General features: G+C 38.7%; 1 protein-coding gene across 9 annotated transcripts in view; it reads right to left on the reverse strand.

Moving 5' to 3' along the window:
• Positions 1 to 24,299, reverse strand: part of GYS2 (glycogen synthase 2) — a 64,726-nt gene that overhangs the window by 36,612 nt on the left and 3,815 nt on the right. For all 9 annotated transcript variants that reach the window (XM_074006367.1, XM_045364846.3, XM_074006366.1 and 6 more), the window contains 3 exons: positions 11,067 to 11,248; positions 6,284 to 6,475; positions 4,539 to 4,721 (listed from right to left, as the gene is read on the reverse strand). In XM_074006367.1, coding sequence (XP_073862468.1) covers positions 4,539 to 4,721; positions 6,284 to 6,475; positions 11,067 to 11,248 — 557 coding nt within the window. The remainder of the gene's footprint in view (positions 1 to 4,538; positions 4,722 to 6,283; positions 6,476 to 11,066; positions 11,249 to 24,299) is intronic.

Here is a 24,299-nt window from a genome sequence, read left to right on the forward strand (position 1 = left end):
ACTTACTCATCTTTGTATTTCCAAACTGGTTGGATGAATAAAATGGCATTTGGACCACGACATGAAAGTTTAATTCTGGGAAAGTTATTTTTAGCTGAAATGCTAGCCGCCCTAAAGAACAAGTATAGAAAATGCTATGGCATGTGCAGAAAATAGCAGCACATCTGATGTGACTGTAGCATTGGATGTAGAATGTAAGAGACAGAGGCTGGTCAGATACAATAGGGCCAGATCACTGAAATCCCTAAAGATGAGCTTAGGAATTTTGCCTTTGTCCTATAAACAAGAAAAGCCACTCTGAACGTGTTTGTTTAGAGGTGTGGTAAAGACAGAGTTGATGTTTAAGAAAAATAACTCTGGAAAGAAGTAAAAATGTTTTCTATCCCGTTGAGTATTTTGTGAATTTCAAATGAGATAACAAATGTCAAATGTTTAGAAAAGTGCCTGGAATATGGAAAGTGCTCAATACATTTAGCCATTGTTCTTATTAATTATTATTATTGTTGTAGAGAATCACATGTCACAGATAAGACAGCATTTAACATTTGGACATTTAGAGATGGAAAGATAGATTTTCTAAATGAGCAGGCTGAGTATGCACAAATACAGTGGCAGGATAGCAGGAGCCTGGAAACCCGGTGAGAGGCCTTGGGGAAGTCAGGCAGGTGTGCATGCTTCTGCCTTTCCCTCCTCCCATGGGGCACCCTTATCTTTTAGGTCTGTAGTATGTGTGGCCACACCTGTGGCTTTACAGAAACCCTATCCGTTTACACATGTTGTCCACTCTTTATGATTGTATCTTAAAATCTCTGTACAATAATTCCAACATAGGACACATCTGGACCTGGTCTTTTCAACAATGGGTTTTTACTTTCTTGCATTTTAATATATCTCATAATTTTTTATTGAATTCTGGATAATGTGTATAGAAAAACAAAAAATGGGTAAAGTACATATTAATCAATAAAACACAGTCCAGTGACACAGTGGGTAACCCTATAATTGAAGTTGACTAGCTCAAAACTTGATCAGAAGAAAGAGTTTAAATCCACCAAATAATTGTCCATGGCTTCCTTCCCCATTTTCCAATCCCAAATGGCATTGTCCTCAGATTTCCATCTAGGAAATTCTATTACAATTAAGAAAAAAAAAAAAAAAAGGCCAGGCGTGGTGGCTCATGCCTGTAATCCCAGCACTTTGGGAGGCTGAGGCAGGCAGATCATGAGGTCAGGAGATCAAGACCATCCTGGCCAACATGGTGAAACCACGTCTCTACAAAAAACACAAAAATTAGCCGGGCGTGGTAGCAGGTGCCTGTAGTCCCAGCTACTCAGGAGGTTGAGGCAGGGGAATTGCTTGAACCCGGGAGGAGGAGGTTGCAGTGAGCCAAGATCCCATCACTGCACTTCAGCCTTGCAACAGAGCAAGACTCCCTCTCAAAAAACAAACAAACAAACAAACAACAACAACAACAACAAACCCATAAGAATACTAAAGGCTTTAGGGAATAAAAAGCATTTATTATGTAGCCATTAGAGTCGAGGGGATAATTGATCAATGACTGGACTTTAAAAAACGAGTTTGAGCCGGGCGCGGTGGCTCACGCCTGTAATCCCAGCACTTTGGGAGGCCGAGGCGGGCGGATCACAAGGTCAGGAGATCGAGACCACGGTGAAACCCCGTTTCTACTAAAAATACAAAAAATTAGCCGGGCGCAGTGGCGGGCGCCTGTAGTCCCAGCTACTCAGGAGGCTGAGGCAGGAGAATGGCGTGAAACTGGGAGGCGGAGCTTGCAGTGGGCCGAGATTGCGCCACTGCACTCCAGCCTGGGCGACAGAGCGAGACTCTGTCTCAAAAAAAAAAAAAAAAAAAAAAAAAAAAAAAATGAGTTTGGAGGCCGAGCATGGTGGCTCATGCCTGTAATCCCAGCACTTTGGGAGGCTGAGGCGGGCGGATCATGAGTTCAGGAGATCGAGACCATCCTGGCTAACACGGTGAAACCCCGTCTCTACTAAAAATACAAAAACTTAGGCGTGGTGGCGGGCGCCTGTAGTCCCAGCTACTCGGGAGGCTGAGGCAGGAGAATGGCTTGAACCCGGGAGGCGGAGCTTGCAGTGAGCCGAGATCCGGCCACTGCACTCCAGCCTGGGCGACAGAGTGAGACTCTGTCTCAAAAAATAATAATAATAAATGAGTTTGGAGACATATTCTTAGAGGTTCTCAGAAATTTCATATGCTGGCTGAAAATGTTTAAAATGTTATTTTAAATAATGAATTTTACTAAAAACTTAAACCAGCATTAGAGTTTTTGTAATTGGCTTCTAACAAGAATTGTTTTCAGTTAGCAGTAATTTGAGGAAAATAGCTCTAATCTTTCTGATTTCACAAAAGTTTAATTATCTTATTCTTGTTCTCATACTTACCCTATTTTTATTTAATAAATACCCTATTTATTAAAACTGAAACTGATTCTGGTTCCTGCATCAAAGATTAAACTATGACTTATTCCTTATACTGAATTTTTAAAAACCTTTCACGTGTATAATTTGGTATTCTTATTTCTTTATTCTAAACTTTGTGTGAGCATGGGGGCTTCTGTTGTGAAAAATGATTACGAACTTAATCCAAAAGCTAGTTGTTGACTGCTTGTGGTCTTCTAGTCATTTTGCTAGATAGAACATTTTACTGGAAAGATGGGCAGGGTCTGACTAAACTTAAATATCTCAACCAGTGAGGGGCTTTAAACTAGAGAGATATGTCATTATATCTGAAGGAAGTGTGATAAATACGGCCCTTTCCTCAAAAGGGTAAAGTTGTAATATGTAACTATATGCTATAATGTGTTTCTTCCTTAAAACCAAATAAGAATATCCTATGTATATTATTAGTAGCTTTTTAAATTATTTATTACTATATAAGATTCAAGAATTCCGAAGTGGGCCGGGCGCGGTGGCTCAGCCTGTAATCCCAGCACTTTGGGAGGCCGAGACGGGCGGATCACCAGGTCAGGAGATCGAGACCATTCTGGCTAACACGGTGAAACCCCGTCTCTACTGAAAAATACAAAAAACTAGCCGGGCGAGGTGGCGGGCGCCTGTAGTCCCAGCTACTCGGGAGGCTGAGGCAGGAGAATGGCGTAAACCCGGGAGGCGGAGCTTGCAGTGAGCTGAGATCCGGCCACCGCACTCCAGCCTGGGCGACAGAGCCAGACTCCGTCTCAAAAAAAAAAAAAAAATTAATTCTGAAGTGAAATACTCAATCTGCCACTCTGATATTTTCTCTTTCACTGAAGTCAAAGTGTACTCCTCTCCAGGAAGCATGCTTGTTCATCTTATCAGCTTAGCACAGATGACTGGTTTGCCCTTATTAGTCCACCATTACTATGTGCCGCTAAGAACCTCCTACATCCCCAAGCTTTCTGAAATCCTTGGTGACTTTATTTTAAATGTACAGCTTATGTTTCTAGTTTGGCCTTTAGATTAGGCTGACCTTTTCATAGGGATGGACTCATCAGGACCACTCATTGCTTTACAGATGTTAAAAGTTTTTCAGAAAGAGCTTTTTTGCACTCCGTCTTTGAGACAGTAGTATAACTTTTCAGTAGCATTATCTGAGTATTATTTATGTATCACACACACATACACATTCTGTTTTATAGAATCCTAGAACTCTTTAAGCTGGGAAAGTTTTAAAAATCAACTTTCTAACTTCCTAATTTTCCTGATAATGAAACCGAACCCTAAAGTGCTAAATAGATTTGATAATACAGATACCAAATCTGCAAAACCTCTGAATTTATATTCCTCAAATGCTTTGTTAATATTATTAACATGCTGATATAAAATACATACTTTCATTAATCTAAATTGACATATAAAAAATAGAAGAAATAAATCAAAACTGAATGACTTTGGCAGGTCATAGAATCAGGTAACCTGCTAAGATTAGCAAAAATAACTTGTTGTTCACCGAGGACCCATATCCCTGTTTGCAATAACTTCTGTTTTACTTGATCCCACAAAAATGCCCCCTGTGCATTGTGAAGTTACAGGGAAAATTGAACCTATCAACCTATAATGTGGCTTTTAATCAATTGTTTACCTGGAGGATAGAAGAAATAGAGGAAGTAAGTCTCACAGTGCAAGTTTGTATGTCTCAAATCCCAGTTCTCTACCTGCCACTCAGAGCTATGTGTGGATCCAGGGTGTTCACAGCACTTCCATAGCCTTTGGCTAGAACGAGGGCCCAACCCTGGGCCGACACCATGTCTTTACTCCTACCATATCCCTCTGGAACTATTGTTCCACAGCGGGACAGAAATCAGGCCTCTCACCTCTATACTCTAGTGTACTCTGAACAAAGTTGAGCTATATGAGCTGTCTGTCAACCCAAGGGAAGCTTTGTCATGAATATTGATTAGCTAAAAGGGCATTTCTGCCATCTGGTGGGCAGATGAAATGTACAGATCAATACTTATCTTTCAGCTTCAGCAATCTGAAAGAAGGGTGAGTAAGAAGGAAGGAGGAAGGAATATTTACCTTATCAAGATGGTTGTAGAAATCGATATTTGCTGCACAGAGATACCTCCCGAGTAGTGTAGCGTGGGTTGTAAATATTGTGGCAATAGGAAGTTTCCTGGCTCGAGAAAGGATCAGTCCAATTCCAGCCTGCCATTCATGGAATTGGGCAACGACATGTTTATCATCTGCGTGATCTGTCACCTACATTAGAAAAAAAACAGCATTCAGAAAAGTTGTTGATGAAGCTTGATTGTGATCATGGTCCACATTATAAGTGGAGTTATGGTGTCTATAAAATATTTTACAATTTAAAGGAATCTAAACATAGAGCATGAATATTTAGCAGGAATAAGTACAGGATTCAGTGGCATGTTCATTAACCCCATATATTTTTATATCTTAATCCTCTCTTTCAGTGATGGAGCAGATTTTTTGTATCCACAGAAGAATAAATACTAATATTAATGACAGGAAATGAATATTAAGAAATAAATGGAATAAATGCAAAGTAGGCACTCAAAAAATATTTATTGACTGGATGAATAAATAAATTCTTAAAGATATCACTGAACAGCTGAATCAATTGGGACTACTCACTTACAAGTTTACTTTTTAAAAACTACTTGAATTTTTTTTAATTGACTAGACTTGTGTTTATTTATTGTGTACATTCTGATGTTTGCTGAAGGAATGGCCAGGAAGAGACTTATATAAAAATATAAAAATGCCTTCTTTATTTGTAGTGGCCCAGTTATGGAAAAGCAAATGTTGCTTAAAACTACATAGCAATCATAATGAAAAAAATGCATATGAAGAAAAAGTGACTTTTACAATATTATTTTTTTCTAATAAATAGTACTTGGATTCTCGATGACTTGAAAACTCTAAAAGCCTGCAATGATTTTCATGTGTGTATTTGCATATTTGATTTTGAGAAACAAAGATAAAATGCCATTACATCATTTTAGAATAAATAATAAACGATTTCATGTTTTGAATTTATCTTATTTGGGTTTTCTTTTTCTTGAAGGCAACAAAATTTAACTGATATATTATTAAGAATATGGAATTAGAGAGAAAGAGGCTAATAAAAAACATGCCTTAAATCAAATCGCACCTTTGCAACACACTGAAGATCGGGGTATAATTCCACCCCAGGGTCTAGTTCCAAATCAGGTGGGCATCCGTCTCTTTGCCTTACAAAGAGACAGTTTATTTTGTTTGCCCTTACAAAATATTAACATTCACACTGACTCCGCTGTGAGAATTCATTTCCTTAATAGAGAAAAGAGCAAAACACCAGCATTCAAGAAGGCTGAGCAGAGAATTGGGAAATTTGGAGCGTTAACTTAAAACAGTGGTTATCACATGTAGTGTACATCAGGATCACTTGGAGAGCTTATTAAACAAATAGCTTCTTAAGCTATTTGCTACTCTTAGGATTCTATACTTCATGTTTTTCTTGCATGTATATTAAGTATCATCTATATATCGGGCAATATAATTGGGTGTTTGACACACATCATGCCATTTAAATTTGACATGAGGTAAATAGTAATAAGTATCATTATTACACTGTTCCAAAGGCTGGCATTTAATTTCCAGAATGTTCAACATTTTCTCAGATTTCTTTCAATTGTATTAGGACAAGCCATAATGGCATCATCTCAAAATTTCCTTCATTTAAAGATCATGGGATCATTTTTAGGCACTGAAAGCAGTTGTGCTGTTCCTCTGTTGTATCACTATATAATAAACCATACCTCTTTTAAGAACCAGGCAGTTAAAGATCCAAATATCAGCATATCATTGGCTTCTCGGTCATGATAAGGAATGCCGACACTGCATGCTTCCCAGAGGTCACCCTTCCACCTATCCAGATTCCAAGCTGAAAAGCCTATGTCAAAAAGTACCACATAAGGACTTCCTTCTATCAGCCATCTTCCAAAATGCACCTGTCATATAAAGAACACATAGCCATGTATGATATTAAGTCATGCAAGACAGGACAATGTATTTGCACTCTGAGGATATAAACTTTATGTAGTACTCAATGGCAGATTAAACAAGCTACTTAGAAAAGAATACTGATAACATATAGCCTTTGCTGTTTGAGCCTCAAGCTGGAATGGGCATAAATCCATTCTTCTAGAATCTCCAAATTCTTGCTCTTCATTAAATTTAAAAACAATGTATCTAGATCATGTAATCTCTGTTCATCTGTCTTTAGTTACTTGCTTGTGACCTTGAACTCATAGGGTTTAATATTACAGTCTCTGCTTTTATGACAGAGCAATGAAATGCTTTGTATCTCTGAAAACCTGGGTAGTTGGATATAATGGCTCCAGTGTCACTTATTTTCTTTTATGGAACAGGACTAACAATATTTCTTGCTAGAAGAAAAAGCTATTTCTGTAGACCAATATGTATGATTTATCTGGCTATTCCTATCAAAAAAAAAAGTGATGCAAAATGTTTCCCAATATGGTTGCCGTCAGAGGTTTAACTAAACACATTGCCCTAGATACATTATCTCTTTAATCTAGCAGCTCAAAGTATAATTCTATTACAATCTTCAAATTGATGTTGATTCCTCAATGTTTTATCTTCTGCAAGTTTTAATGGATTAGTGCTCTCATTTTTTTCCCAATTGTGTGTATATCATCACTTGAATATCCAAGTTTTAACTCCCTTTTTTGTCTCCATATTTCTACAGCAATTTACTTGTTCTTTTGTCTTAATTTTTATTTTATGTTTATTCTCCTATTACATGATACACAACCTCATAAACCACTTCAAACCCTTTCTGGAACTCAGCAGAGGCTAAGAGTCTCTTTGAATGTGGATCCAGGCTTCTCTAGAAAATAAAATATATGGCTGGGCGCGGTGGCTCAAGCCTGTAATCCCAGCACTTTGGGAGGCCGAGGCGGGCGGATCACAAGGTCAGGAGATCGAGACCACAGTGAAACCCCGTCTCTACTAAAAATACAAAAAATTAGCCGGGCGCGGTGGCGGGCGCCTGTAGTCCCAGCTACTCAGGAGGCTGAGGCAGGAGAATGGCGGGAACCCGGGAGGCGGAGCTTGCAGTGAGCCGAGATCGCGCCACTGCACTCCAGCCTGGGCAACAGCGTGAGACTCCGTCTCAAAAAAATAAAAAATAAAATAAAATAAAATAAAATATATTCATATCGCTTACATGTTGGCACTTATGACTCCACCCATGGCTGAATTTTGCAGGACTTCAAAGCCCAATTTGATCGTTTCCTACCAGGGGACCCAGACATGTGTGGGGATGCTTCTCACCCATCTGTTCCTTGGTCAACCTTGAAAGACCATCATTATGTTTCAGTTGTTTCCTTTATAATTCAGTGTTTATCATGCCACTGTTTCCTTTTAAGATGAAATTTTCCTGAGCCCCAAACAACTTTTCAATAGTTTTTCTCCTCGGGAAATTCATTGCTTCATGTATTTTAACACTGTGAATAACATGTAATATTACTATATAATGTTTACTGACTGCCTAATATGTGTCACATGATACGTAAGCTAAGATTATAAAGAAGAGCTGACACTATCACACAAATAGAGAATGTAAGCCAATTGGTACTGACCTCCAGTCAGTTCTTGGCTGCAACATGAAAATATCCCTACACTAGGAGGCCATGTAGTCTTGAGACCAGTCAGTTCCACTGTGTTTCTCATCTACCTCCTCCTTTACAGGAACTTCAAATGCAAGCCCCTTCTAATATCTCCTTTATTTGCATCCTGATAGTACGATAGGCATTGTTCTATCACATTTCTAACATTCTCTATGCTGCCTTCACTAAGAAATGTTTTCCGGTACTCTTTGGGATCTCACGTTCCCTTGTAAATTATACATTCCACTCCTTAAACCTTGCGTGCACCTCCTAGACATGACTACCCACACAGCATCTCAAGTGAAGACTTCACATTTTTTCACCCCCAGAAACTATATTCCTGGGATGAGTAGGAAGGAAAGTTACTGATTTTTAAAATTCTACTGAAACTTTTAAAGCCTTATTCTTTATTTACACATAAAACACCTTTGAAATGTATGCTATCCAAAAATATTACCTTTCCTTGCTCTGCAAAGATAAGGTTACTTTTTGACCTTATCCTAAGCAACTTCAAAGGCCATATTTTTTATCCTGCACACTTAACCTCATGGTTACTTGACCTTATGGACTTAAAAGACTTTCACGTCAATCTGCTTTCAGCTACTCAAGATCATGACTGCATTCTTTCCTTGTCAAATCCCAAATTGTTTCTTCTCTAAAATATTCCACTTCGGCATTCTGCTACCCAGTTAGAACTCTTGTACTTCCATTTCTGTCACTCTGTTTCTGCCAGTGTATATATTCTTTCTTTCTCCCCTTTAAGATCTCCGGTTCCCATAACCCTCCATTTTGTCCTACATTACCATCTTCTTTCTGGCTTTGCTTACTTTCCTGTCTATTCCTTATTTAATTCCTTCCTTTTCTATATATTCTAATGCAATGGCCCATCAATTAAACTATTAATTCAATCACTTTCACAATTACCTTCTATTCTTGGGCTACGTTGACCCACTGTATGAATGGTGAAATTAAACAACACTGGATCTTCATCTATTCTACTTCCTGCACCGTCACTCAGACTGCAGATCTCTCCTGGACTAAGTCAGACACGTGTGTATTTGTGCCACTATAAAGTCATGACTACATCTCAAACATGTCCAAAAATTCCTTGAACACTTTTTCAGAACTTCTTTCTTGAACTTCCCTAGTTTCTACATTTGCCTCTTAATTCTCATAAAATGACCTTTAACACCGCTTCAGTAAGATCATCAAAAACATTGGGTAAGATTGGCCTGAATTCTTCATTAACTTGTATCTAGTATTTGCAGATATCCTTGTTTCCTGTTTGAGTGAGACAAGTGAAAAATGATTCTTTCAGTATTGCTTTGGATCTTGTTCCCTTCCCCATTCTCAGTGACTTTACTCTCTTCAATCTTCCATTTATTCTGAGCTTTTAGCTTTTCTCTGTCTGCTAGGTATTTCCCTTTTGCAAATAAACATGCTCAGGTCTTACCCATATTTAATAACACACCAATTCTCAAAACCACGTCATTCTGCAACTACTTTATTATATTTTATCTTCATAGAAAAATCTCGTAATCACAACTTCTGTATCTTTTTTCTTACCACTTGTTTATTCTTTAACCCATTGAAATGAGATTTAACCTTCCTTTCTCTTCTGAAACTGTACTTACCTATGTTACAAATGGCCCAAATATTACCAAACCCAGCAGACCCTGGATCAATCCTTTGTTGACTTAATCCCTTCTTCATACTTAAAATTCTCTCCTCCCTTGATTTGATATCACAATTCCTATTGTAGCTGTAACAAATTACCAGAAGCCTAGTGGCTTAAAACAAATTTATTATCTTACAGATATTGAAGTCAGTCGTTCAAAATAGACTAAAGTCAGTGTATTGATAGAGCCACATTCCAGGTGTAGTCTCCAAGGAAGAATCTATTTTCTTACTTCTTTTTTTTTTTTGGAGATGAAGTTTCACTCTTGTTGCCCAGGCTGGTGTGCAATGGTACAATCTCGGCTCATTGCAACTTCTGCCTCCTGGGTTCAAGTGATTCTCCTGCCTCAGCCTCCCAAGTAGCTGGGATTACAGATGTCTGCCACCACACCCGGCTAATTTTGTATATTTAATAGAGACAGGGGTTTCACCATGTTGACCAGGCTGGTCTTGAACTTCTGACTTCAGGTGATCCATCCGCCTTGGCCTCCCAAAGTGCTGGGATTACAGGCGTGAGCCACCATGCCTGGCTGCCTTTTCTTACTTCTATAGGCCACCTATATTCCTTGTGGCCTCTTCCTCCATCTACAAAGTAGCGCCCTTCAACCTCTGCTTTCATTGTCACATCTCCTGCCTGATTCTAATTCTACAGCCTCCCTCTTATGAGGACCCTTATGTTTACTTTGGGCCCACCTAGATAATTCAGGATTATCTCCCCTTCTCAAAATCTCTAAGTTAATCACATCTGCAATATTCCATTTGCTATAAAAGGTAACATATTCACAGCTTCTGAGGATTAAGACGTGAACATCCTTGGTTCTACATCATTAGCTTTGCTTCTACATTTGCAATATCTAGCTTCTTTTAATGTAGATGCCCTAACATGCTGACATTCCACAAGGGTTGGTTGAAAACCTTTGCTCCATGTCTAAACATTTCCACGGAATAATTTTAACAACACTCCTGACTTCAGTTTATGTACAAATGACTTCCTCAAAAACATGTTTACACTATAGCTTCTGCTGAACTCCAAACCACTTATCCTTCCTCCTTGGTTTTCACAAGGTGTCTCAAATGCAATACATTTAAAAGGAAGTTCATTATCTTTCTCACAAACCTACTATTTTTCTCTAAGTAGGTGAATGGTCTTCTCTTGTGAGTTCATGTTAATTGCAGTCTTTTTTCCCATAAATTTACTGAGAATTGCCAAGTAAAGTGTCAGTTCCTTTACCTGGCAGCCATGCTTATTCATTGCATCCACTGCTCTTCTGACAGCATCATTTACAGGTTCACATTGTTCCACCTGAGTCTTCATATTATGCTCAAAATATGGACCTATCAGAAAATAGTTGTCTCCCCATTCATCTGCTGTTGTTTTGGCCTTTGTCTGAATCACAGTATAGATGCCTCCAACTGTTAAAAGGAAAAAAGTTTCCATTATCATTCAGGTTAGCGATTCATTCAAAGTGAAAAGGGATGAAAATGAGTTCAGATTTTTAAATTAGCATTTAGGATCCACTAAGCCCAAGGATTTATTTACCTTTCAAAAAGAATAGTGTTTAACATATTGTTAAGGGACACCAACGAACGGTTACTGCTTTGTTTAATTCTGTGCGTATTTTAAAGTCCCTTCCAGGTACATGTGAAAGAACAGCAGGCTGGCAGCAGCAAAGAGGTAAAATACTTCAAAAAAAAGTCTGAAAAGACAATTGTAGCAAAACATTAACTTGCTTAAAGCTCCAGTCACTTTGTAGTGTCAAAGTTAGGACAAATACCCATTGTCATCATACATGCCTTCAGCATCAGAAATCACTTTCACCTCTCTTCCTCCTTCTCCGACAGTGGTCCAGAAGGAGCTCAGGCATGTTCAAATAACAGCTGCTGTGGTTTTCAATTATGAGGAAATCTCCTAAGCTAAATAGTCATTTATCTTTTAAAGCACCAACTAAGGTACCTTTTGATAAGGAGAAAGTGCTTATAGATGTTCATAGAAGATGCTTGGTCCAACCCTGATGTCAAATCCAATAACACAGATACATATTTCATTCTCACATGGTATTTCTCCCTTCCTAGTAAGGGAGGAGACCACCCCTCATATTGTCTTATGCCCAATTTCTGCCTCCAAAGAAAGAAGTAAAAACTAAAAGGCAGAAATGAAATTCACAGGCAGACAGCCTGGCACCGCACCCCGGGCCTGGTTAAAGATCGAACCCATACCTAATCGGTTATATTATCTATAGATTCCAGACATTGTATGGAAAAGCATTGTGAAAATCCCCGTCCTGCTCTGTTCCACTCTGATTACCGGTGAATGCAGCCCCCAGTCATGTACCCCCTTAGAGTTGTAAGCCCTTAAAAGGGACAGGAATTGCTCACTCGGAGAGCTTAGTTGTTGGAGATGTGAGTCTTGCCAAAGCTCCCAGCCTAATAAAGCCCTTCTTTCTTTAACTCGGTGTCTGAGGGGTTTAGTCTGCAGCTTGTCCTGCTACACTAGAATCATTGCTTAATTCTCCCCTCTGATATTGCTGCTACCTCTATTAAAACACAAAGCCAGAAAATATGGATACATTTGGAAAATATGCACACCCTTGGATCCAGCAAGTCCACATATAGAAAGTTGACCTGGGGGAAAATTAAGGAGAGTGTGAAAAGGATGTTTACTGAAGCATTATAATGGCAAAAAATTAGAAACAACTTATATTGAACTAGTCAACTTACTTAACTGATAGAAGTCTCAATTAGCTCATGTGTCAAATGGGGGTAAAATAATATTTAGCTTGGAGGGAAAGACAGGCTCTAAAAGAGGATTAAAAATTAGACCTGGCCTAGGCAACAAATTTATGAGCAAGTCCTCAAAAATAAACACAACAAAAGCAAAAATAGACAAATGGGACTTAATTAAACTAAAATGCTTCTGCACCACAAAAGACCGAATCCACAGAGTAATCTATATCTATATATATGTCTATGTCTGTCTCTATCTATCTATCTACCTACTACCTATGTTTCTCCTATTTGTTCTGTCTCTCTAGAGAACCCTGACAAATACAGTGAGCTCAGGTCCTGAGCAGACATTTTCCAAAAGAAGACATACAAGTGGCAAATAAATGTGAAAAAAAAATGCTCATCATCACTAATAATCATAGAATGCAAATTAAAAGCACCATGTGATACCTCCTTATGCCAGTCAGAATGGCTATCATTATAAAGTTTAAAAACAGCAGATGTTGGTGAGGATGTGAAGATAAGAAAATGCTTATACACTGTTGGTAAGAATGTAAATTAGTACAAACGTTATGAAAGACAGTATGAAGATTTCTGAAAGAACTAGAAACAGAACTACCATTCGATCCAGCAATCCTGCTACTGGGTATGGACCCAAAGTGAAAGAAATCATATTTAAAAAGATATCTGCATTAGTATGTTCAAAGTAGCACTGTTTCCAATAGCAAAGATGTGGAATCAACCTAAATGTCTATCAATGGATGATTGGATAAAGAAAATGTGGTGTATATGTGTGTATTTATATATGTATATATTAATATGTTAATATATATCTATTAGCCATAAAAAAGAATGAAATCATGTCTTTTGTAGAAACATGGATAGAACTGGAGGACATTACCCGCAGTGAAATAACTCAGAAACAGAAAGTCAAACACAGTATGTTCTCACTTAGTGAGAGCTAAGTGGGAGCTAAACGATGGGTACCCATAGACATATAGAATGAAATAATAGACACTTGAGACTAAAGAAAGATGGGAGGATAAGAGTACGGTGAGGATTGAAAAACTATGGATTGGACACAATGTTCACTTTTCAGGTGATGGTCCACTAAAAGTTCAGACTTCACCACTATGCAACATATGTATGTAAGAAACCTGATCTTATACCCTGATACAGCTTGGCTGTGTCCCCACCCAAATCTCATCTTGAATTGTAGTTCCCATAATCCTCACATGTTGTGGGAGGGATTTGGAGGGAGGTAACTGAATCATAGAAGAGGTTATGCTCATACTCTTCTCATGATAGTGAGTTCTCACAAGATCTGATGGTTTTATAAGGGGCTTTTCCCCCTTTTGCTTGGTACTTCTACTTGCTGCTGCCACGTGAAGAAGGACATGTTTGTTTCTCCTTCTGCCATGATTGTAAGTTTCCCGAGGCCTCCCCAGCCCTGTGGAACAGTGAGCCAATTAAATGTTTTTCTTTATAAATTACCCAGTGTTGGGTATGTCTTTATAAACAGCATGATAATGAACTAGTACATACTTCCTAAATATATATAAATAAATTTTAAAAATATAAAATAAATTAGATCTGATTGGAAAGGCAAAAATTGAGCAAGTAAAATGTCATTCAATGGGGTAATTACAAGGGGTGAAGAAATTGGGCAAATGGATGTCATGAAGAGAAATTTTTAGGCAGAGGTAATGGTTAGAGCCCAGGCTCTAAACTGGAGTAGAGTGTGCAAGGAAAGAGTAATAGGATTAAAAAGGATAACCAGGTAGAAGGATATAGGGAGGGGTAAGGGGAGGAAGACCTCCAGTAAACTTAGGCAGGATATTTCCCGTGACAGCGCTAAACAATAATCACATGTGAGAATACACAAATTGGTCTGTCAATTACTTGAGCAATACTTTGTTCATGAGCTAGAGCAACGGAATGACTCAAGAAGTCCTTTGTGAAATCCTGGAGGTAATAAGATCCTGGCATCAATCTTCAACTCAATTGCAAAGAGCAATTTTATTACTTATATATTACTTCTCATTTTTCACTGCTGTCTTTCAAAACATATTCCAATTCATCAGACTACAGGTTTTGATAGCTACTATATTTCTTAAATGGATTATTCCAGTAACTTACACTTTACACAGTAAATCTTACCAATAGTCACAATCAGTGGTCACAAGGTAGAACGACATCTGGAGACATTACTTTAAGCCTGAGCCGTGCAAAATATACTTTTTGGAAAATTGCCCTTCGAAAGGTGAGACACAAAAGGCAAATGTTGATGCTATTATATGGTACCATAGGATTCATTAATTTACAAAAGAGAAGAGCTAAAGTAACTCCAAAATCCAAGCAATTTTCATATGAGTCTACACAAGCTAGTTGTCCTTAAGAATTTCATCTTTAAGGAAAAGTTTTTTACTATATCAAAAAAAGTTTAAACTGTCATTGAACAGAGTCTGATAATAAGGACACTATCAAACCACGGTTCAAATGCCACGTGATGAGGACAGAACAGAACACATGAGGAGGATATATAAAACTTGCAAGCAGAAACTTTGAGTGGACAAGAACAGACATGATGCACTTAACCATCCAACAATAAATCTAAGTTAACATAAATTGATGTTATCTACTACACCTAAGTATTTCCTCAAATTCTGGACGATTTTAGAAACCATCAAAATTATTCGTTGAGGAAAAATAAACTTAGCCAATTTACAAGGGCAACTAAAATGAAGAACTTTTCTTTAAAGTGTGGGAGTCACATCTTAGCAACATATTTAAATATATCTAAGCTTTCTTCAAAACCACTATCCACAAAAATGCAAAATTTCCAAAGAATTTATCCTTTTCTGTAGACTTATTTTCTTCATCTTCTCCAGGAGAATATACCATAAGTTTCTGATGGTACATGTTTATTAGATGTTTTATTTACATGCTTTATCCTTGAAAACTCTTTTTATTTGCAACTATGCATCTTGCTCAGAGATCTTAAAACGTTCTTGTTTGCTAGATTATGTATTTCAAATTCATATACACTTTGGTAGATGCTAACACTTTTATTTACTAAAGAACATAAGGGGGAATAGAAATTCTTTATTTGAAGAAACAAATGATTTGATTTGGGAAATGAAATGAAAAGATAAACATAGTTAATTAATTTGCTACTTCTTTTACTCAGCTGAGGCCTTCAGATAGTTCCCCATATAGCCTTGGAGTGTGTAAACTATGATTATGCTCTCTCAGTCTATTAGAAATAAAAACATATAGCTTTAAAAATTTCAAGGGAAGGGGCTTCAAGATGACTGACTAAAGGCATCTGATACTCGCCTCCTCCACAAAGAACCAAAATAGTAAGTAGAAAATCCCACATAAGAGAGAATTCTGGAATTCAACAGACAAGTGACAGGAAGCATCTAAGGCAATGAAGGGGAGGGAAGCAAGGAAGCCTACCCAGTAGGCTTCCTCTGTGAGGCCAGAGAGGCTCCCCAGTTCATGGAAAGGTAAGTGACTGACTCCCAGTGGTCCACATCTGCATTATGGACTCCAGCAATCCTAGCCACAGGAGAGTTCCTTGACCATGCAGGCCTTGAGACACACATAAGGAATTGCCCAGCAATCACACAAAGGCATTGCTCCAGAGAAGGAGATCTCACTGGGTCCCACCCCTGCCATCCCCATTTCTGAGCAGCAAGGCGCCATTTTGAGAGCCCAACCCCCACCTAGATGACATCTTTCCTCAGACCCCAACATCATCTGCATCTCCCCATCCCTGAAGCCCTGTTGACATTCCCCACCCACAGCTGAGTGCTACTGCTGGCTGCTGTCACCAGGGATAAAATGTGTGTCATTAGAAGTGGACTCCTCCACCCCCCGTAACAGGGCTGTTACACATTTACAAGCTCCCAAAGAAAATGCTACCCCACTTGCAACCACCATCTAGGGCTGTAACACATGCTCACAAGCCACCCGTTTATGGCTGCTGCCACTGAAAGCAACATACCCTGCACCCTATCAAGAGCAGGGCAGCAATGCAGTAGCTACTACTTCACTCGGGCATTCTGCTGGGGGCCTGAGGATCACTGCACTCCAGCGTATGACAGCCAGTGTCCACATACACCATTGAGTGGCCTGAGGACAGGAAAACCCAGCCTGGTTTTGCCTTCCTCAATGCCTAAGCAAGCAGTCTGGGAACCTTTCATAGATGCTAACTACACTCTACCAAAGACAGCCTTGTCCCATCCACCACAACTAGTACCTAAACAGTCCTCCCAGGAGCCTGATGATGGGCCTGCCCAATCTGCCATTGCCATCACAACTGGCACCACCTGCATGTGCCACCTGTGGGTCTGAAGATTGACTCTTCCAGCCCTTGCAGCCACCAGCAACACCAGTACAGACTGCTTGGGAGCCAGAAAGTTGTCTTGCAGTTGCTACAGCCATCACCCACACCACGCCCACTGCCTAGAAACCTGAGGACCCGCACACCAGCCCAGCCTACTATGGCCACTACTGGCACCCAAGCAAACTGCCTGAAGGCCAAAGAATCAACCCAACTAGACTCATTACCATCAGTGCCAGTGTACACAGCCCTGGGGCCCAAGGACAGGAATGTTAGGCATACCACTACCACTGGGGCCAAGGACTGGCCTACCTGATGTTCCTGTCTCCAGCACAACTTCATCACCACCTTCACTAACAACTGCACCCTAAGCCACTGAAAAAATCACAGACACTGCTGATACTGTTGGCAGCTGAAACAAATAATATGAAGACTATGCTACTGTATGCACCTAGAAATCAAAACCAATGTGCTCTACTCAATCAACACCAAGATATATCTTCAGGAAAAAGTCTTCCCCTGCAAAAACAAATTTACAAAATTGGAAGCAGCAATCGTTACACCAGATGCATGGATATCAATGCAAGAGCAAAATAAACATAAAAAGGCGAAGGAATATGACACCCCCAAAGGAATTTAATAATTCTTCAGCAACATATACCAGTGGAAAAAAAAGAAGACACTTATAAAATTCTGGAAAGAAGAATCCAAAATGTTGATATTAAGGAAGCTCAGTGAGACACAAGAGAACTCAGATACACAAAAAGAAATCAGAAGAATAAATCATGATATGAAAGAGACATTTACCCAATAGATAGATACAATAAAAAAGAACCAAACAGAAATTCTGGAACTGAAGAGTTTATTGAAAGAAATACAAAATGCATTCAAAAACTTCAACAATAGATTAGATCAAGCAGAAGAAAAAATTCAGAACTTGAAGACAGGTCTTTTAAAATTACCTAGTCAAATTTTACCTAACTTTCAAAGAAAACTGGCAAGTCTCCCTAAACTCTTCCAAAAATTAAAGAGGAAGGAATTCTCCCTAACTTATTATCTGGGGCCAGTATTATCCTGATTAGATAACCACCTTACTTCTGCAAGAATTACCACAATCAAAAAACAAAAAACAGTAGATGTTGGCATGGATGTGGTGAATAGGAAACATTTCTACATTGCTGGTGGGAATGTAAACTAGTACAACAACTATGGAAAACTGTCACAATTCCTTAAATAACTAAAAGTAGAACTACATTTGATTCAGCAATCCCACTAGTGGGTATCTACCCAGAGGAAAAGAAGTGATTACAGGAAAAGATACTTGCACACACATGTGATAGCAGCACAATTCGCAATTGCAAAATCGTGGGACCAACCCAAATGCCCATCAATCAACGAGTTGATAAAGAAACTGTGGTGTATGTATACATGATATAAGACTACTCAGCCACAAAAAAAGAATGAATTAATGGCATTCGCAGTGACCTGGATGAGATTGAAGACTATTATTCTAAAAGTAACTCAGGAATGGAAAATCAAATATTGTATGTTCTCACTGATAGGTGGGAGCTAAGCTATGAGGGTGCAAAGGCATAAGAATGATGCAATAGACTTTGGCGACTTGCGGGCAAGGGTGGGAGGAGGGTAAGGGATAAAAGACTACAAATAGGGTGCAGTATACCGCTCAAGTGATGCGTGCACCAAAATCTCACAAATCACCACTGAAGAACTTACTCATGTAACCAAATATCACCTGTGCCCCAATAACTTATGGAAAAATTAAATATATATATATATATATAATTTTTAAAAATTAAAATATTTCATATAAGTCTCAAAAAAAATGTAATCCCCAATGTTGGAGATGGGGCCTGTCAGGAGGTGGTTGGATCATGGGATAGGATCCCTCATGAATGGCTTAGCATCATCTCCTTGGTGATAAGTGAGTTCTTGCTCATTTAGTTCACATATCTGTTTAAAAGAGTCTGGGGCCAGTTGTGGTGGCTCACACTTGTAATTCCAGCACTTTAGGAGGCCAAAGTGGGCAGATCTCTTGAGGTCAGGAACTCAAAACCAGCCTGGCCAACATGGCGAAATCCCGTCTCTACTAAAAATGCAAAAATTAGCCAGGTGTGGTAGTCTCAGCTACTCAGGTGGCAGAGGCATGAGAATCACTTGAACCTGGGAGATGGAGGTTGCAATGAGCCAAGATTGTACCACTGCACTCCATTGTGGGCAACAGAGTGAGACTGTCTCAAGAAAATAAATAAAATAATAAAAGGAAGAAAGAAGGAAAGGAAGGAAGGAAGGAAGGAAGGAAGGAAAGAAGGAAGGAAGGAAGGAAGGAAGGCAGGAAGGAAGGAAGGAAGGAAGGAAAGAAGGAAGGGAAGGAAGGGAAGAAAGTCTGGGATCTTCCTCTTCTCTCCTTTGCTCTTTCTCTTGTCATGTGATGTGCCTTCTCTGCTTTGCCTTCTGATGTGAATAAAAGCTTCCAGAGGCCTCACCAGAAGCCAAGCAGATGTGGGTGCCATGCTTCCTAAACAGCCTGTGGAACCATAAGCAAATTAAACCTCTTTTCTTTATTATTACTCAACCTAAGATATTTCTTTATAGTGATGCAAAAATGGCCTAATACAACCTCTATTTCTTGCCATATAAAACATTAACTCAAGATGGATTAAACACTTAAATATAAGACTCAAAACTATAAAACTACTAAAAGAAAACATAAGGGAGACACTTCAAGACATTGTTTGGGCAAAGATTTTATGGCTAAGACCTCAAAAGCACAGGAAACAAAGCAAAAATAGACAAATGGGACTATATTAAGCTAAAATACATCTGAGCAGTAAAGGAAACGATCAACAGAGTGAAGAGACAACCTGTTGAATGTGAGAAAATATTTGCATACTATTCATTTGACAAGGAATTAATCTCCAGAATATATAAGAAACTCAAACAACTCAACAGTGGAAAAACAAATAATCTCATTAAAAAATGGGCAAAGGATATGAATAGACATTTTTCAAAAGAAGACATACAAATGCACAATGGGTATGGGGAAATGCTCAACATTACTAATCGTTGGGAAATGCAAATCAAAACCACAATAAGATATCTTATGCCAGTTAGAATCGTCATGATTTAAATAAATTAATAAATAAATAACACATGCTGGCAAGGAGGTGAAGGAAAAGGAACTCTTAGGCACTATTGGTAAGAATACAAATTAGTATAGCCACTATGGAAAACAGTATGTAGATTTACCAAAAAACTAAAAATTGAACTATCATAAGATCCAGCAATCCTATTACTGGGTATTTATCCAAAGGAAAAGAATTCAGAATAATAAACAGATACCAGTACCACACTGTTTATTGCAGCACGATTCACATTAGCAAAGATATGGAATCAACCTAAGTGTCCATCAATGGATGAATGAAGAAAATGTGGTATATACACACAATGGAATATTATTCAGCCATAAAAATATAAAATCCTGTCATTTGCAGTAACATGGATGAAACCGGAAGTCATTACATTAAGTGAAATAAGCCAGGCATAGAAAGACAAATTTTGCATGTTCTCACTGATACGTGAGAGCTAAAAAGGTTGATGTCATGCAGGAAGAGAGTAAATGATAGATACCAGAGGCAGAGAAGGGTGTGTACGTTGTGGGAGGAAGGGAGATGAAGAGAAATTGGGTAATGGAAACAAACAGGCAGTTAGATCGAAGGAATATGTTCTGATGTTCAATATCAACGTAGGGTGATTACAGTTAACAACAATATACTGTATATTTCAAAATACTAGAAGAGAGGTCTTGAAATGTTCCCAACACATAGAAATGATAAATATTGGGATGAATACCCCAAATACCTGACTTGATCATTACACATTATACGCATGTAACAAAATGTCACATGTACCTGATAAATATAAGCACATGTTATATATCAATAAAAGAAAGTCGATCCCATATTGGTTGAGGCCTGATTGCAAATAAATTTTTGTCCCTCCAGACATTTCCCTGTACGGTCTTGCTATGAGGAGCTTCTTTTACTGCCATTTCTTATATTCCAACACCATTTTAGCCTTTCTTCCCTCCATATATTTTTACCTCAGTTTTTACTGTTTATATAGCACACTTTGTGCTACAGTTTGCCTCAGTTTTTACTATTTACAAAGCACAATTTGCTCCAAACTTCTCTCTTCGCAAGCTAGAATACAAGTGAATGCAACACCATAGAGACAGGGTCATTCCTATTTTCAAATTCGAAGTATACCCCAAGGAGATTTACATACACGTCTATTTTTTTAAATCTGCAAATGAATAGTTTTATTCTAACATTAAAAAAGAAAACACTTAATATCATTAATGAATGATCGTTTTACCACAGCATAGGTCACTGAATTTGAACTTAACCCTCAATTTCAAACAAGTACTTTGTATTTTATTGATCTCTATTTTCCTGGAACAACATGGGGGCTATGCGTAGTGTGAGGACAAAGTATCACACTTTTCACCTGAAAAACAAAGATGAACTACCATGGTACATATAACAATGAGGTGGTTAAAACCCTAAGCTGGCATCTGGCAACACTGCCAATTTACTAAAAATCACTATTCCAAAGAAGTATAGAATAGATATCAGCCAAAATAAGGATCTCTCTTCCTGCCTCTCTCTCGCTCTCTCTCTCTCCCCCCATGTCTCTCCATCTCTGTCTCTTTATATATGTATACACGCATATATACATATTATACACATATGGAGAAACTTCACTATTTAGTACATGCTTAAAAATTACAGACTTTGGAAGTCATATGACTATTTCAGTATGTGTGGCTACTAATCTGACCCTCCTGTTCCAAAACACAGTTGCAGAAGCAGAGGGAGTCATTATACAGTTAGAACATCATTTTATGAGGTCTGGTAGGAAGGAGATTAGGTGCTACTTGAGACAATGGTCAGCAAAATATTTGTGTTCCCAGTACTTTTCTAGATACTCTGTTAAAATCAAAGCAGCTGCAGTCTTGGCAGTGGGAGGTGATACTCAAACTTTGAACAAGACCACCTGCACTGCCACCAATTATACCTACAATGGCAGCTCCAAATATTTTATATGAAAGGGGCCTAGATATGGCATGCTGAATGAAAAAGAAGTGAGTAGACTGGTGCTTTCCTTGAAGCTGTGCAGCCAAGCATAGTTTTTACATAGGCTGTGTGTTTCACATGGTGTGATAACAGCTTGAGATGCCATTGATATAGCCCACTGGCTTATCCACACCAGTAATTAGGGCAAAGAAATCCTAATTACTATGTATCCCATGATTGAAGTAAAATTGATGTATATATATTTTTTCCTATTCTTTCTGCTTTTGTGTTTAAAAATGCAGTTATGGACTCATTCAAAGTGAAAGCTGGTATGACAATACATGAGCTAACTTCCTCATATTATGAATACATTTGATAAAGAAATAAGCTAATACCCACAGAGTGTTTATTAAATGCTAGGCACAGTTCTGAGTGATTTACAATTGGTATTTCTTTTAATTTTCACAACATTGTTACAGGTGGATGGTGTTATCTTTATTTTATAGATGGAGAAACTGAGGCACAGAGAGGCTATGCAATAAATCTCAACTTTACCTAGGTGATGGTGGAGTTGGAATTCCAAATCAGGCAGTCTGACTTTAGAGCCCATAGGCTGTAGACAGCCAGATAGTAAGTGAAGGAATGGAGGAACAAATTGATGGATCTTATTGCTTTTGTTTGTTTGAAACAGAGTCTCACTCTGTCACCCAAGCTGGAGTGCAGTGGCGCAATCTTGCTCACTGAAGCCTCACTAGAACACATGGACTCAAGTGATCCTCCCGCTTTAGGCTGTCAGGCAGCTAGGACTACAGGTGTGAGCCTCCACGGCCGGCTACAGAAATTTTTTAAATTTCTGTAGAAACAGGGTCTCCCTATGTTCCCCAGGCTGGTATCCAACTCCTGATCTCAAGCAATTCTCCCGCCTCGGCCTTAAAAAGTGTTGAGATTACAGGTGTGAATCACGGTCCTGGGCCTTGATAGATCTTTAAAAGTGGTGGTGGGTGGGAGAAAAAGAGGAAGAACAGAAACAGTATCACAAAAGATAAACATCATTAGGTCTTGGGAAGGATGGAATCCTTTTTATTCTGCTCTGGAGAAAAGCCATTTGGAAAACTTCTGTGTTAACAAAAAAGAGCCCTGTGGCTTAGTAGTAAACTTTACAGCAGTTGTGCTTTACGGCAATCACAGGGGCCTTCAGGAAACTGATGAAAGTATGAAGTCCTCAGAAAAAAAAGCACTTTTATACACGTGCACCTAATTTTTAGATAGATTTTCTGAAGGTTTAGAAACTCCTTGAGTTCACTTATATCAAAGTCCTCACCTTTAGAACTCCTGTCTTAGGAGAGTGGACTCATGATTATAATTTCTTCCATAAACACTTTGACTACAGTGTTCTGAATTCTTCCCTGTGCCACTTGTACCATGTAATTGAGAGGTGTAGTGTCTAGTTTCAGGAGGAAGCAGGTAAAGGATTATGTCCAGCAACACGTTGGCTTAGGCAAAAACAAATTGTTTCTAGTCCATTTTAAGAGGGAAGCATTTATTTAGGGACTACATTGCGCAAGTCTTTACAACTCTTAAATTAACTTTCATTATGTGCTACAATATTTACTAAACTTTTTTAATGAGTGTAAATATCCTTAACAAGATAATTTCTCCATAGTCTGTAATGTTCTGAGCAAGTCTGTGCAGACGAAACGATTGTAGTAAGACCTGGACAAAGGAGAGAGTAAACATCTTTCCCCCTACATTTGGGCAAAATTTCCATCCTAGGTCACACTACAGCCTAATTTCCCTATCTCCTCTCCCTCAGCTGGTAACAGTGCTTCTTCCAAAACACATTTGACTACTTAGCACTTCCCACTACTATGCATAGAATTTCAGTGACTCCCCATTCATTAGTTATAGCCTGGATACAAAACTCCTTAAGGCTATTAACTCCCGTTGAGTTTCACAATCTAGTCCCTGCAGGTCTCTCCCATCTTCTCTCATACTCCTCTCCTTTTCCGTCTCTGAGCCCTGCTCATATCTTCGAACAGAGAACACTTCTGCGTCTTGGCATATATAGTTCTCTCACATAGAACGCTTTCTCCCCTTTAGCTATGCATCCTTCAAGTGTCAACTCAAACATCTCGTCATTAGAGAGGCTTTTCCCAAACCTCTAGGTAACTAGGTTAGAAACCACTACAGGGTACACTGTGTAGTCTTAGGACACCTGGTTCCCTTAGTCTCACATTCCTCACATTTGACTGTATTGTATGTTCAATGTCTACCTTCTACAAATCTGTAAATT

Source organism: Macaca fascicularis, chromosome 11, assembly GCF_037993035.2.
Source record: "Macaca fascicularis isolate 582-1 chromosome 11, T2T-MFA8v1.1".
NCBI lineage: Eukaryota > Metazoa > Chordata > Mammalia > Primates > Cercopithecidae > Macaca > Macaca fascicularis.